This window comes from Rana temporaria, chromosome 13 (assembly GCF_905171775.1).
Source record: "Rana temporaria chromosome 13, aRanTem1.1, whole genome shotgun sequence".
In the NCBI taxonomy this organism is placed as follows: domain Eukaryota; kingdom Metazoa; phylum Chordata; class Amphibia; order Anura; family Ranidae; genus Rana; species Rana temporaria.
Genome location: NC_053501.1, coordinates 114347172 through 114364165, shown reverse-complemented (window position 1 = coordinate 114364165; position 16994 = coordinate 114347172). Strand labels below are relative to the sequence as shown.

Below are 16994 nucleotides of genomic sequence, written 5' to 3'. Positions count from 1 at the left end.
CGCAAGTTCTTTGTGAATACAGCACTTGCCTCTCTAACTTACGGCGGTGTAGCGTATATGAGATACGCTACGACTGCCTAACGTTAGGCGCGTCTTTTTGAATCCAGCTATAAGTTTACAATTCTTATCAGTACATCTACCCCAAAGGATTGCCTAAAGGTTGTATCCTACATTTACAATTCTTATTGGTACATCTACCCCAAAAGAGCACCTGTTTCTATTCTTATTGGTACATCATCACCAATAGATTAACCCTTGGGTGTAACCTGAGTTTACAATTCTTATTGGTACATCTACCCCAGAGAAGTGCCTGATGGTGACACCTGAGTCTACTATTCAGTGAGATAGCAATGGAATCCATACCTTCCCATAATGACAACACTGGACTCCAAACAAATTCCCTACCATCATATAATAAAGCGCTGCGTAAACTGTTGGTGCTATATAAATCCTGTATAATAATAATAATAATAATAATAATAATAATAATAATAATAATAATAATATAATTCAGCTAGACCAGTAAACCTGAGCACAAGACCAGCATTACCCACCCTAAAACATCATATGAGTTTTTTGTCTAGAATATTATATCAGATAAGGCAGAACTGAGATCTTATTGGCTATCACAGATTATTCCTCTTTCTGCATTCTCACCACATTGGTGTTAAGTCTGGTGAAATGTCTATAATAAAGTTCAGGAAGTGAGAAGACGCTCATAACTTCTGCTTCTCTGAAAGACCGTCACAACTTCCATGTCTCGGCTACCATGTCTGTCTTTCTCGCCATCGTGTTTCTATGTAAGTAGAATGTTTTTTATTCTTTTTTTTTATTCTTAGGATTTATTATTTTATTGCAAGCATCAAAGTATCGGTGTCTTTCCTTTGAGATCGTGTAAAACATAAAACAACTCAACCTGTTGGAAGTTCTATGTAAAACACACTTATTATATTTGTATCTGCTGTATGATGACCTCTCTTCTTTTTCTTTCTCTTCTTCTTCTTTTTATTTTTCCATCATATTTACTATTCAATTGTATGCGCTGTCTTGTTCAATGAGAAATACTTACGGTACATTATGTTAATTAGTTGTTAATTAGTATCCATTCTCAGTGATGGTGGATTGCACATTATAGAAAGAAACTACAGAAGACATCTAAGCAGAACATTTCTTGACTTGCGCTGTTATTATCATTGATTGTAAGCTGTGTTCATGGTCTTGTCACACAGGTTGGAAGGTTCACATTAATCTAGATAAGTCAGAACCAGGAATGTGATTTTCAGAAGAGCTTTGTTTTAATTGTAAGAGTCAATGATGAAGATAGCTGGATGTCATCTCTAAGGAGAAAAATGCAGTCAAAGGTTGGGGCAATGCTAGGGTTGGGTACCGGGGTACATGTCCTGGTTCTACTGCTGAGTGCCCCTTGTCTCATGTGATTCAAATATTGTCCTAAGTTATATCTTCTATCCAATTAGATCCCAGAATTGTATCTCCACCCGACTTATACAACTCGGGGTGGGTAGAGGGTCTGATCTCTCCATGAGGGAGTTAAATGAAGATGTCTAGTTTAGTAAAGGGGGATCTGGTGGATACATAGTTCAGGTCTGGTTGACTGGAACTGCAGAAGGAGGAATGGGAACGGTCTGGTTGCTGATTAAAATAAGTTCATAAAAGTGGTGTTGGGTGTGGCTGGTGGTTACATAAAGCATAATAGAAGTGTGTCTGTAAGGTGATTTTTATGAATGCATGGAAGATCTGATGGGTAAATGAACTTGTCCATTTGTTGTGTAAGGGGGGTGACGGGGGGAATATCAGGACAATTGATGGCTACACGTTGGAGGAGTGGTAAAGTCTGATTGCTTAACTCAACCACAGCTTGTCACCTAAGAGAGCGTCAGTTCCATCGTGATTCTCACCTTTTTGTTATAAAGAAAATGTATAATTTCTAACTGGATATGAAAGGAAGGAAAAATGATTGGAATGCATTAGATTTGTTTTACTGTATTGTACATAACATTTTATAAAAAGTGCCTTTTGGCTTTTCAGCTTTGAACGCGGGAGAATCTGGTGAGTACAGAGCTGACACTGAATAATATATCATAAACACATAAATACTACAAAAAAATGTAAAATTATTTTTTTCTTTTACAATTTTGGTCTTAAAGTTTTCTGAGAAAGAAGGGGTTTGGATCATTGATTATAATTTTGTTAATAGCTTTTCATTAATGCAGGGGTAGAAGATTATTCTAAAAGTGCGGGATATCTACATTTGCACACAACCGAGATTAAATTGTAATTATATTTACTTAAATTAATCACACAAATACTTGCTGGAAAGACCCGTTGTGCTGAGATTTGAATTTAGGTAAAAATTTTATTGAAACTTTCAAAGTTAAAATTTGAGTTCATTTTTAGGATATATTTTTTGAAAGCATTGAACTGAATGGGAGCCGGTTTTTGATGGTTGCACTTCGGAGGGTTTCTAAATGAACACCAAATGTCACCCAAATGGAGGGAAGACGGGAAGAGTTGGGGGAGATCTTTGCAAAGTACATGACCTGATTAGACCGGCTCAATCATCCTCTATGTGTGTAAATAAACCGCTCCCCCGTCCTCTCCAGAGACTCCACCTCAACCGGATGTAACGCCACCTATTGTTAGGGTTAGGAGGTGAGGTCACATCCGGGTGAGGTGGAACACACGACGAGTCTCTGAGTTTCACACTGCTGGAAAACATTTATATTTTTTACATTTGGTTGATCCATCTAAGGTAGATGTTTAGCACAAATATTGATTGTTTTTTTTGGCCATAAAGGGATTAGCGCCTTACTTTACCTATTCACTCTCATTGTTTTAGTGACACATTCACTTAAAGGGGCAGCTGTCCCATTATTCACTTAGGCCTTTTGGGGTTGGCGCCATTTCTATTTGAATCACATTATTCATGGTTACCTCTAAACCAGGGGTCTCAAACTCAAATTACCGGGGGCCGAAAGACAAGTTTTCATATCCCATGGGGGGCTACATGCAAACTTTCAAACTTCAAAAACAGTACTGGTGTCAGCGAACATATTATTAACCCCCAGCACTGGTGTCAGCAGACACATTATTAACCCCCAGCACTGGTGTCAGCAGATGCATTATTAACCCCTTGTATTGGTGTCAGCAAACACATTATTATCCCTGACCACTGCACTGTACACGGACCACTACACACGGACCACTGCACACTGACCACTACACTGCACACTGCCAACAGACCACTACACTGCCGACAGACCACTACACTGCTGACAGACCACTACACTGCCAACAGACCACTACAATGCTGACAGACCACTACACTCTGACCACTCACCATCATGGCACAGCACATCAAGGCTCAGAGCCCAGCACATCAGGGCACAGCACATCAGGGTACAGGGCACAGCACATCAGGGTACAGCACATCAAGGCACAGAGTCCAGCAAATCAGGGCACATGACACAGCACATCAGGGCACATGTCACAGCACATCAGGGCACAGCACATCAGAGCACAACAGGGTACAGGGCACATCAGAGCACAGCACATAGGGGTACAGCACAACAGGCCACATCAGGGTACAGGGCACGGCACATCAGGACATATCAGGACAAGGCACATGGCACATCAGGGTACAGCACAACAGGCCACACCAGAGCACATCACATCAGGACAGGGCACATGGCACATCAGGGTACAGGGCACATGAAACAGCACATCAGGGTACAAAGCCCAGCAAATCAGGGTATATGGCACACATCAGGGTACATGGGCCACAATCAGAGCACAATCAGGGCACATGGGGCATATCAGGGCACAATTAGGGCACATGAGAGCACATCAGGCACAGCACATCAGTACAGGGCACATGACACATCAGGGTACAGGGCACAGGGTACCCTGATGTACAGAGCCCAGCACATCAGGGTACATGAGGCACATCAGGGTACATGAGGCACATCAGGGTACATGAGGCACATCAGGGTACATGGGGCACATGGCACATCAGGGTACATGGGGCACATGGCACATCAGGGCACATGAGGGTACATGGGGCACAATCAGAGCACATCAGGGCACATGAGAGCACATCAGGGCACATGAGAGCACATCAGGGCACATCAGGGCACAATCAGGGCACATGAGAGCACGTCAGGGCTCATGAGAGCACGTCAGGGCTCATGAGAGCACATCAGGGCACATGAGAGCACATCAGGGCACAAGGTCAGCGTTTACTTGCTGTTTTCTTCAGATGCCGAGCAGTGCAGGAAGCGTCTGTCATAAGTTCACTTGTCTCATGTCACGCTGCTACTCCCCGGCGGCCCCCCTCTCTTCTCGTCCATCCCAGATGATGTCACAAGCAAATAGGGATGGACGAGAAGAGAGGAGGGGCCGCCGGGGAGTAGCAGCGTGACATGAGAGACAAGTGAACCTCTGACAGACGCTTCCTGCGCTACTCTTCATGCACCTCGATCTACACTTCCGCGGCACCCGCCCTGCCTGCAGGCCATTTATTACCGGTCCGCGGGCCGTAAACCAATCACCTGTAGGGGCTTTTAAAGGGCCACCAAAGTTTGTCACTGATGTCTGTGGCCATTTCACAGGCGTATGCAGTATTCACGTACAGTATATGTAAATCCTCACCCAACAAACCATTCAGTTTAAATTATAAATAAAAGGAAGAACATTTGTGTATAGATATAAAAAAACATTATATGCTCTTTCCCCTTTTTTATAATTGATCGCATTACTTCTTTTCTCAGCTGTATAAGGAGCTCAGAGAGCTGGGGGAGAAGAAACAGCAGCACATTGATCTTCCCAGTAAATGGCTGGGAAGGTGGGGCATGTCACCACAAGTCTGATCATTGGAGGAGCAGGCTGAGTTTCCAGTACAGCTAGAAAACTGACCACGGTGGGCTCTCCTGCTTAATGGTTAGTAATAGGAAAGCAGAGGGACTGGCAGGTACACCAGGGATCTCACACATATGAAGAATAGGAAATGTTGGGATAAGGTTTGATAGGTTGGGTATCTATCTTTACTCGGTGCAACCTCATCTTTTGTATTTTGCCAAAAATTGGGTAATAAATTGCTTATGCTAAGATTTAAGATTATGACATAAAACATGAAACTACCACCATTTTATTCTTCAGGATCTCTGCTTTCAGAAAATATATCATGTTTGGGGGGTTTTAAAAAATCTTCAGGCGTAAAATTATTTTTTTACACATTTGTGCAAAAATGTCTCAGGCAGGGAAACTTTGAGTTTTTTTTTTACCTTCATGTCTTCTATGCATCAAGTTAGAAAATCTTCAGTGTGCAATAAAGCCCCCCCCCCCCCCTCCCCAGACCTCCAATACTTACCTGAGCTCTATCGGATCCAGCGATGTACATGAGAACAGCTGCTCTCCCAGGTCTCTTCCTCCTCATGACTGAGCCATTGGCTCCTGTTATTGTCAGTCACAGCCAATGAGCCGATGAGAAGAGAGTGGGGGTGGGGTACAGCTGTGCTACGTGTGTGAATGGACACAGAACAGCGGCTTGGGAGCGAGCCTGCTCAGATGCCCCCATAGGAAGCTGCTTGCTCTGGGGGCATTCGACAGGAGGGAGGGGCCAGGAGTGCCTAGGTGGGACCTGAGAAGAGGAGAATCTGGACTGCTGTGTGAAAAAATATTACACTGAGTAGGTATGTATAACATTTTGGTTGCTTTAAAAAAAGTCTGCCTTTAAAGAGGAAGCGCAGTCTGCTCACCTAATTCGTAATAAAAACGTCTTTGCCATTCTGAAGCTTCCCTCCAATCACTTTGCATATTATTTTATATATACTGTGATTCTGTACTTTGCCAAATATACTGCAGAAATCTCCCTCCACTGAGTCCGGCTGCAGCCATTTTAACTGTGGGCAGCTGAAGCTGCTGCCTGTTCACTTCCTGGATTTACACAGACACACAGAGGCAACACCTCCAGCTCTGCGGCTCTTATTGTTTGTCTTGTGACTCCTCCCTTCCTGGCAAACTCTCAGGAGAGTGAGAGAGAGATCTGAGCATGATGTCATAAGCCTAGGCTAAAGGCCAGACAGGAAACAGGAAGTGGGCTGTATGAGGAAACAGGAAGTGGGCTGTAGGAGGGATTTACTGGCAGAAAAAAAATGTTTTACTATCCAAAGATAAAAAAACAACAACAAGGGAAGAAGATTTAATAGATGGAAAAATGGAAAAATGAAAAAATATCTGAAGGTGCAATTTATTATCACTGTAAGGGGAATGGTTTTCATTGTTGAAAAAAAAAGATTTACCAACGTGAGGGAAAATCTCTGTTCTCAGGACTACAAACATTCCCATTTCTATAGAGAATGTATTTTTCTCATACAAGATCTGATCACCTCTCTGTGTTTTGCTGCACAATATGCTCTCTATGTGTTCTGTGTGATTTCTTTTCTTCTATAGGAGGGGCCATCAAACCTGTGGTGACCTTCACACCCATATGGAGGGATATATTATACGATGACGATGTGACTCTAACATGTGATGTGCCGTCTACTGAGGAGCCCCGGACCTATCACTGGTACAAAGATAAGAGACAAATACCAGGGGATCAACAGAGACTTCATATCATTGGATCTTCCGTCTACCGGGACAGTGGAGATTACCAGTGTCAGACCATCGGTGGTGATATCAGTGATCCCGTCTTCCTAAATGTTACACACAGTGAGTGATCTCATCTCATCTCCATCATTACAGATTGTTGGGTGTGAATAGAACAACATAAAGTATAATTTTATTACATTTCAGATTATGTCATCCTGCAGAGACCCCCATCTGTCATCTATGAAGGAGACCCCCTGACTCTGAGATGTCATCATATAAATGGTTTTATTGCAACAAACACAAAATTCTACAAGGATGATCGGGAGAAAAAATCATCAGAATCTGACTCCACATTCCATATTCCTAATATAAGGAGGAGTCAGTCTGGACTCTACAAATGTACTCAACAAATACAACTTTATGATCATTCATATGTGAAGGAACACTCAGATGTCTCCTTTATCTCTGTGAAAGGTAAATTAATGTCTTATATAAATCTTTATCCTTAGAGATATTGGTGGATCCAGAGGAAGGAGAATTCAGACAAAAATATGATCTTTGAAGTGACTTTGTTGCAGAAATAAAAAGAAGAGATTTAAAACGTTAGTAGACCGCGGGGCGTGTTTATTTTATGTTTTTATACCTGGAAGGCAATCTCATTCCTAGCAAAAATCCTCCCCCAATCCCCCCTCCTAGTACAAATCCTCCCCCAATCCCCCTCATAGTACAAATCCTCTCCCCCAAATCCCCCCTGTTAGCACAAATCCTCTCCCCCAAATACCCCCTTCTAGATTAAATCTTCACCCTAAATCCCTCCTCCTAGCAAAAACCCTCCCTCCAAAGCCCCCCTCCTAGTGTAGGTTTTCCCTCAAATCTCCCCTCCTAGCACAAATCCTCCCCCAACAATCCCACTTCTAGCACAAATCTTCTCCCCCAAATCCCCCCTCCTAGCATAAACCCCCCCAAAATCCCCACTCCTAGCTTAACACCCCCACCAAAATCAACAAAATCCTCCCCCAACAGGAGTCAATCTGGACTGTACAAATGTACTAAACTAATAAGTTATTACAAGAATAGTGCAAATGTAACAGAGTTCTCAGATGTCTCCTTTATATCAGTGAAAGGTAAATTTATGTCCTTTTAAAAACTGTATCCTTAGAAGTTTTGGTCAATCCAGAGGAAGGAGAACTCCTATAAAAATGCTTGTAAAAGTAAATCTGCTGCAGAAATAAAAAGAAGACACTTAAAGGGGTTGTAAAGGTTTTTTTTTTTTTTTTTCTAAATAGGTTCCAAAGGGGTTGTAAAGGATTTTTTTCCCTATATAGCTTCCTTTCCCTTAGTGCAGTCCTCCTTCACTTACCTCATCCTTCCATTTTGCTTATAAATGTCCTTATTTCTAGAGTTGAGCGAACCCGAACTGTAAAGTTCGGGTTCGGTACGGACTTTGGGTTTTTCCCGAACCCGGACCCGAACCCGAATAATTGCTGAAAGTTCGGGTCCGGGTTCGGAGTTCGGGGAAAAAAAATGCACGGAGGTCCGCCCAAATTCAATAACCAGACCCTTTAGGTCTGGTATGGATATTAAGGGGAACCCCGCCGTCAATTTAAAAAAAAATGACGTAGGGTTCCCCCTAAATATCCATAACCAGACCCTTCAGGTCTGGTGTGGATTTTAAGGGGAACTCCACCCCCCCCCCAAAAAATGGCGTGGAGTTCCCCCTAAAATCCACACCAGACCCCTTATCCGAGCACGTTGACCTGGCCGAACCAGTTTGGGTTCCGGTCCGAACCCGAACATCCAGGTGTCCGCTCAACTCTACTTATTTCTTCTGAGAAATCCTCACTTCCTGTTCTTCTGTCTGTAACTCACCACAGTAATGCAAGGCTTTCTCCCTGGTGTGGAGTGTTGTGCTCGCCCCCTCCCTTGGACTACAGGAGAGTCAGGACGCTCTCTACGTTGCAGATAGAGAAAGGAGCTGTGTTTTAGTGGGCGTCCTGACTCTCCTGTAGTCCAAGGGAGGGGGCGAGCATGACACTCCACACCAGGGAGAAAGCCTTGCATTACTGTGTGAAGTTACAGACAGAAAAACAGGAAGTGAGGATTTCTCAGAATAAGGACATTTAAAAGCAAAATCGAAAGATGATAAAAAACGTTGCTTCTACAGGAGTTTTGTGTTCTGCCTGTAGAAGCAACTCAATGTTATCCTATGTGTCCATACACATTGGGACGTTTACAGGCATATTTTTGAGAACAACATTTAGCGGCAGGAAAAAAAACCTTCTCATTCGCGTATCTGATTGGAGCTCACTGGCAGAAAAAACGTAAAGCTCGTCTAAACTTTGTACAAAAAATGCTCTATATGGAGGTTTTTTACTCCAAAAAGAACAGACGTTTTTTTTAACCTCCCTGGCGGTAAACCCGAGCGTGACTCGGGGTTGGTTTTCAATGCTAAAATCGGTATCCCTGAGTCACGCTCGGGGTGGACGTGCAGCGGCGCGGCTTACCTTTCGCTGGATCCACAGGCAAATTACTCACCTTGTCCCTGGATCCAGCGATGCCACCCCGCTGTGTGAGCGAGCGGGACCTCCTCGCTCGATTCACAGTCTCCCCGTGTGCCGCCGTTCTCCGTTCCCTGCGACGTTACGACGCACGGGAGCGGAGAACGGCGCCAAATTCAAAAAAGTAAACAAACACTTTACATACAGTATACTGTAATCTTATAGATTACAGTACTGTATGTAAAAAATACACACCCCCCTTGTCCCTAGTGGTCTGCCTAGTGCCCTACATGTACTTTTATAAAAATAAAAAATGTAATTTCTGCCTAAAAACTGTAGATTGTCCAAAAGTGTCCCTTTATGTCAAAAATGGTTTTAGATCAGCTAGAAAACAGCGATAATAAATTATAATCACTTGCAGAAATGTGCGATAGCGATTTGTGGGGAAATTCGTCATAAAAAAACAAAAAAATAATGACAGCGACAATTCTGCAACTGAGCAAATTTCAGTGATTTTGAGTTGATTACATTATTGAATAATTTTTATTATAATTATATTATTATTTGTTATAATTATTTATAATTATTTATTATATTATAATTTATCATTTTGTTTTAAAAAAAAAATCATACCCGGGATGCCTACAAGACTCTTGCTTGGTCAGATTTAAGTGAGTTATTTCTAAAAATTACAGACCTACAATATAATACACCAAATTTCCTTGCAAAATAATTGTACCGCTTTTGGTACGTAATTCCAGACAGAATCATACCGCCAGGGAGGTTAAGCCCAGTGTTCATGGAGCCTTATTGTTTATTACTATGGTGGGTACTAGACATGTGCATTTGTTTTTGTCCGAATTTCAGGGAGTTTCGCGTTTCGTTTTAACAAACGATAATGAATGCGCAGAATCCAAACTCTGAAAGATCCGACAGAAAAAATGCTTTATTTCGTTTTGTTGTGACAACAGTTCGATATAGATAGGAGATTCCACATGATGGTGACAATAGGGATCTGTGTCTATCGAACCTGTGGTCGAATGTGCCTAACCTTAACTGTATTAGTTCAAGATTATTAGACATAGAGAGAAAATATTTGACATAGAGAAAAAAGATTCGACATAGAGAGAAAAGATTCGACATAGAGAGAAAAGATTCGACATAGAGAGAAAAGATTCGACATAGAGAGAAAAGATTCGACATTATAGAGACATGAAGATTCGACGAAGCAGCTAAAAACATACGATCGCAGCAAGCGGACATTTATTGTTAAATTCTCGGCCCATAGGCTATAGAAGAATTCTAATGTTGGCTGACTAGTAATAGTAATTAATAAATATAATTATTTCTAGTCATACAACATTAGAATTATTCTATAGCTTGTAGGCGGAACATTCGACCAGAAATGTACGATCGTGACGTCGTACAGTTTAGCTGCTTCGTCCAATCTTCTTAGAACATTCGATAGACACCACAAGCCTTCAATTGACAGATTTTTACCTTATTGCATTTTTTAACGAAACAAAATAAATAAAAATGAATTTCGGGAGTTATGCCCGGTACACACGGCCGTGATTTCCGATGGGAAAAAGTCAGTCGGGAATCTCGACAGGGAAAAAGAGAGCCAGTTCTCTTTTTTTTGCCGCCCGTTTTTGGCAGTTATCCAGTCGGAAATCGCCACCGCGTGTACGAGGCATAACTAAATAAATGAATTTTTCAGGCGAAAACGAAATTTGTAAAATGAAATATTTCAGTGTGCACTTGTCTAGTGGGTACAATGGCTCCACTTAGCCAAACACACAGATATGAATTGTTCTGTGTCTCTGCACAGAATTGTGGGATCATTAACATTTAGCGCATGATAAAGTATTCCCATCATTTATCATTTCTAACAATTTTCTTTTCCAGAGCTCTTCTCTCCTCCGGAAATAAAAGTGACCCCGTCCAGGGTAATAGAAGGAGATGAGATGACGGTGAGATGTGACACCAGACTGGATCCTCTCAGAGGCGGCACAGAGCTGCACTTTGCCTTCTACAGAGATGGACAGACTGTGCGGGGATACAATGTATCTGATAAATACAGAGTGGAGGATTCTGGGAATTATACCTGTGAAGTGGAGACAGCGTCTGACACTGTGAGGAAGATGAGTGATGGGTTCTATATCCAGATAATGCAGAAGCACGGTGAGCTTAAAGAACTGAATAAGCCTCTGATCTGCACATGTTCTGTCTCTAATATCACTTTATACAAAATACATTCCTCCTCCTGACACCCAGTCTATAGAGATAGTTTGACAACTTGCTGAATTGAGAAGATCCACATGAAGTCATCAAGATGATGCAGAAGTCAAATCCATCGTAGCTTATTCCAGGCTCACATACACAATGAATGTTTTATTTTTTTTCTTGCAGATGAAAATACATTTTGATCTGATTATCCAGAAAGAGAAGCTAACACGGCACACAGAGAAGAAGGGAGTTCCTAGCTAAGGGCTGATATATCTCATGTGCTGTACACACGACTGTTTTTCCTGACATACCAAAACCCGACGTTTTTCCCGACGTGATTCCTCTCAAGCCTGCCTTGCATACACACGTTCAGTCAAAAACCCGCTCGACCAAAGTGCAGTGGTCTGGAGAAGAATGTGTAGTCCTTCTCTCCCAGATGTAATAGACGCCAAACATCTATCAGTTGTGTAGAATGTAGCGCCGTGTAGATACGTCTGAGGTTGAGGACACTCCAGTGGAGGTGTCCTCTGTCGGCATCAGGGGAATGTTGAAATCACCCCCCACAATAAGTTTCATCCAGCACTGTACGGAATATTTCTTGAATCTTTTCCCCCAGGGCTTCCGTTTCCACTGTCTCCGGTATGCCACGAGCCGCAGGTTGTTGCAGCGGCTCCAGTCTTTGACGTCCTTCAGGTGGAGCTGAAGGGCGACTGCCGTGTCCCGGTGCTGGTCCCTAGCTCTCTCCAGCTCTGAAACTTGGATCTCCAGTGCGGTGAAACAGGTCTCCCCCGTGGTCATCCTGTCAGCAAAGATGGATACCTCAGCCTTCACCTCCTGGAAATCACAGCGGTGAAGGGCGGAGGATGAGCGTCTCTATATCTGATCTGGTGGGGAGGGCCTGCAAGAGCGCTCGGATATCTGGGTCCGTCGGATTGCATCCTGGTGACTGTGCGGGTGTAGCCATGTCTGGCTGGGGTGTCCCCGGTACGTCTGGTGATCGGTGAGAAGATGCTGGGGTGTCTGGGGGAAGAGTCCCACTCACTTTGATCCTGAGATTCCCTGGGATCGCCACGTGCGGCGCCTCGTTGTGCTGACGCTCTGGCTCCGGGAGAAGTCTGCTGCTGGAGTTTAAAATAACGATGTATATCACTGGTTGTTGCGCTGGAACGGGTGACCCGGGTTGTTGCTTTCGTCCTGTGCTTTTTGGCTGTTTGCATGCTAATTTTATTTATTGGCCTGTAGGAAGGCCAGGGCCGGGAGCTCAAGAAAAATGCAACTTCACTCATCCATGCCCAGGCCACGCCCCCTTGTAAAGCATTTTTTATGTTGAACCTTTCGGATTTTGGATTCTGTTCTTTCGTTATCATTTGTTAAAACGAAAGTGAAAATCCCCGAAATTCAGATGAAAATGCATTCGGACGAAAAAGAATGCACATGTCTAATACTGAGTCAAGCCTCCCTAAACAGTGCATTTAGCAGTATATATTACCCATAAACAACACGGTTTTAACAACGTTGCCCCAATGATTTGACAATAATACACATCCCCATCAAATCATTCCCCGCATCTATTACCTTTTGTACCACCAGCTCCCTCCCTTTAGAATGTAAGCTCTACGAGCCGAGCCCTTGTGTACCTTTTGTATTGAAGTGTACTGTAATTGTGCTATACCCCCTCTAGATTGTAAAGTGCTGTGTAAACTGTTGGATCTATATATATATATCATGTATAATAATAATAATAATAATAATAATAATAATAATAATAATCTTCAGCCTTTAAAACCCAGATGATTAACACGAGGAACAATACTGTGAGGAAGATAAGTGATGGATTGTGGATTCCATATCCAGATAATGCAAAATTAGTGCCCGTACTTGCCATGTCTTCACTGTGTGTTTTCTAAACATTCAATCCCCTGAGACCCGGTTCACACTGGGGCGACTCGTCAGGTGACAAGTCGCGTCCCATTCTAGTGAATAGAACCATTCTAATAACTTGCGTCGCTCCGACTTAGAAAAAGGTTCTTGTACTACTTCGGGGGCGACTCGGGGCGACCTGCATTGACTTCTATACAGAAGTCATTTTGCAAGTCGCCTTAGATGTCGTCTTCATGTCGCCTGGCCGAGTCGCCCCCGAAGTCGTGCCGCCCCTGTGTGAACCGGCTCTTAAAGAAAAAGTAAACCCTATTACAATGTATCTTTTTACATTTATGATTAACTCCACTTTTGTTAAAATAAATAAATAAAATATATGGCAAATAGAAAAAAAAATACATATAGTATATACAATTGCTACACAAGTCATATTGTAATTGAATGTTTCTAAAAGTCCCCTTTCCTTTATAATCTGCAGTGCTGTAATATTCTGTAAAATTAATGCAACATGTTTCTTATAGATAATGAGTTACTAGTGCCAGTAATCGCTGCGGCTGTAATCGGGAGTCTTGTGGTCATTGTTGTCTCTGCTGTTCTTATCTGGAAATATAAAACAAGAAAAAGGTTTTTACATCAAGACCCTCATCAAGCAATACCTACAGCAGGTAATTAGAATTCATTTATAGTGCAGTATTTTTTTTACTAATTAGAAGCTTTCAAAAAGAACTGAAGGTTCAGTCACCATCACATGTCTTTAAATGGCCTTATTCAATAAGGAGATCCTTGGTTATTTTTAATCAAAATCCGCCAAAATGCCTTATCCCATCACAACCAATAAGAATACATGTATACTGGTTGGATTTTCAGTTATTTTAGTTGGTTTCTACACTGAGAATACATTTTACTTTATGTAATTCAGTTAAAAAGTCTAGTTGATGAATACAATAAAGTATATAAAAAATAAAGTAAAACAAATATAGATTAGGCAGGACAATGCAAAACTTAATTATAATGTTTAGAGTGCATTTACTCAAGGAACCAATCCCCTTGTACTTATCATCAGTGCAGAAGGATCATTATAATTAAAGATATCAACTGATTGGCATAGTTAATGAAATTTCGGATGTTGTCCTTTGACTTGTGAAATAAGCAAAACAGGTATAAATATTCCATGTGCTTTGCCTGTTTATTAGTTTGCTGTAGATATATCTTGTTTTGAGTTTAGTAATAACTTTGTCTAAGTAATTACATTGATTGACAGAAGCCTGTCTTTATTTAAATGTTGTTGCTCTCTATTAGAAGGCTCCTTGGGGGCTCGTCCGGGAAGCGCACTTTACCGATCCTGGTATTGTGTGTTTGTATATTTATTAGGGCTGTGCAAATTAACTTTTAATTAATCGATTAATCTTTAATTTTTTTGATCGATCAAAATCTTTTTGATTGATTAAAATTCTTTTGATTGGTACTCACCTCTCTGCCGGCTTCTGGGCCTTCAGGGAGTTCCGTCGGAGATCCAGTAACGTCACGGCACCGGTGGGGCTTGCCATGTCCATCTGAAGGGCTCCTTTGCTGTGCCTTCATATCTGCATGCCGGCGGGACCTTACTATCTGCCACACGCAAGGGCTGTTACACTTCCCTCTATCAACCTGGGATTCTACAGCCATCCACTGGGAGTTGTGATAGTTCCCTTCATGGGACATCTACATGCCGACGGACTGATGTTAACCCCTCCTCATCTGGATTCAGCAGTGGTATCATTGTACAAATTTGTATACCAGTATCATACTTAGCTACATGTTTTTATGACTGCTTTTGGTACCGTTTGGTATTACTCGCACCATTTTTACAGTTTATGTAGCTACATCGATTTTATCTCCAGTGCAATATTTATTTGTTTACCTACTTGAAGACTATAAAAGTTTTAATGCTATTCCCATTGAGCGCTGCCTTTGTGTGTGTTTTTTGTATCCTGCTATCCATTTTTCCAGTTGTTAGTAGCTGCACTGGGAATCAGCCTGCAAGGAGATCAGCTAAAAGTAGTTGGATCTGTATGTGCGTTATAATTAATCGAAATTAGTCGATTAATCGATTAAAAAAAAAACGATTCATCGAACAGAAACATTTTGATCAGTAACAGCCCTAATATTTATTGATCTTTTCATTAAAACTTCTACCATGTTTCCCCGAAAACAAACCCAGGTCTTATATTATTTTTGCCAACAAAAGACACAGTAAGGCTTATTTTTGGGGTAGGTCTTACCATGTAATGTGCTGTCTTCTCTCCCCTCTTCTCTCTCCCTGCCTGTCAGGAATCCCCCAATGTGATTTGAGTTAAAAATTCTTGTAAAATCCTATAATCCACTCTATTGCAGTAGTACATAGTGTACAATGCGTGTTTTTCTGTGTTATTATTGTATCAAATACCTTCGTAATAGCGATGCTCTGTGCTTCTGTGACCCGCCAAAGCTCTCTTCCCCACATTTATATTACAGAAACACACACATTGTACATTATATACTACTGTAATAGAGTGGATTATAGGATTTTTCAAGTATTTTAAGCTAGAGCTTAATTTCGGGGTAGGTCTTATATTGCAGCGCTCCTGAAAAAAACGCTAGGTCTTATTATGGGGGTAGGTCTAATTTTTGGGGAAACACGGTACCAAAAATATGTATATTTTTCTATGAAAAAAAGAATATCAATAAGCAATAGAAAGAAAAACTTGAATCTGAGAGGTTTTTATCAAAATTACCACAAATCAGAATGTAATAAATAAAAATGTACACAGCCATGGAAATCAGACAGTTTAGTTTCCTCTTTAAATCTTGATGGTCTTGAGCTAAAAAGCTGTATTACATATTGTAAATGTATCATTTGAAGGACATTGGCACATTGACCAAGGAGGATTACTTTGATTACATTGTAATGTCTATTTAATAACTATGAAATCACTAGAATGTGATTTTTTTCTCCAGGAAATGACATGGACCCCGATCCACAAGATGTCTGCTACACCTACCTAGATATAAGTCAGCTTTCCAAAGGTTAGTTGTCATATTAAATAAATATAAAAAGTATGCTTCTCCATTTATAACTGAATTAAGGAGAGTTATACCTAATAACCCATATTTATAAATCAATTATATTTATGAGCATAAAATAATATTTCTGTCAGTACAGAAATATTATTTCATGCTCATAAATATAATTGATTGAGCTTCACTTATATTGGCTCAAATGATTAATCAGGACAAGAATGTGATTACCAAATTCATTTTTAATTTTATAATCCGTGGTTCTTAACCACCAGACTGAAGCCCAGTGCAAGGTCATGATCAGCCAGTTGCTGATCCGTTAAGCTCCCACAGTGTCTTCCAGCTCCCAATGTGTACCCCAACCTCCCATAGTGGCCCAAAGTGTCCCCAGGCCCCCTGAGCTCCCCCAACATCCACAGTGCCTTCCAGCTCCCAATGTGTACCCAACCTTCCATAGTGGCCCAAAGCGTCCCCAGGCCCCCTGAGCTCCCCCAACATCCACAGTGCCTTCCAGCTCCCAATGTGTACCCAACCTTCCATAGTGGCCCAAAGTGTCCCCAGGCTCCCTGCCTCCCAGCCTCCCACAGTGCCCCTCCCCCAGTCTCTGGGCCCCCATAGTGCTCTCAAGCTCCAAAAGTATCCCACATTGCCATCCAGCTTTCTCCAAAAACCTCACCCCCTACAGGGCCACCAAGTCTCTTGCAGAGTACTCTAATCCCCTCCGTAACCTCCATCTTCCCCCAT

General features: G+C 41.8%; 1 protein-coding gene across 1 annotated transcript; it reads left to right on the top strand.

Moving 5' to 3' along the window:
• Positions 1-650: 650 nt before the first annotated feature.
• LOC120920875 (low affinity immunoglobulin gamma Fc region receptor IV-like) lies at positions 651-7168 on the top strand. The gene is made up of 3 exons (XM_040333242.1): positions 651-800; positions 2047-2067; positions 6469-7168. The coding sequence occupies exons 1-3, from the start codon at positions 770-772 to the stop codon at positions 6735-6737; spliced, it is 321 nt and encodes a 106-aa protein (XP_040189176.1). The 5' UTR covers positions 651-769; the 3' UTR covers positions 6738-7168.
• The last annotated feature ends 9826 nt before the right edge of the window (positions 7169-16994 follow it).

Excerpts from the sequence above, each read along its gene's own strand:
- LOC120920875 (XM_040333242.1), top strand. The coding sequence starts at position 770 with ATGTCTGTCTTTCTCGCCATCGTGTTTCTAT. Across the intron at positions 801-2,046 it reads TCTCGCCATCGTGTTTCTAT|CTTTGAACGCGGGAGAATCT; the intron begins GTAAGTAGAATG and ends TTGGCTTTTCAG. Across the intron at positions 2,068-6,468 it reads TTTGAACGCGGGAGAATCTG|GAGGGGCCATCAAACCTGTG; the intron begins GTGAGTACAGAG and ends TTTCTTCTATAG.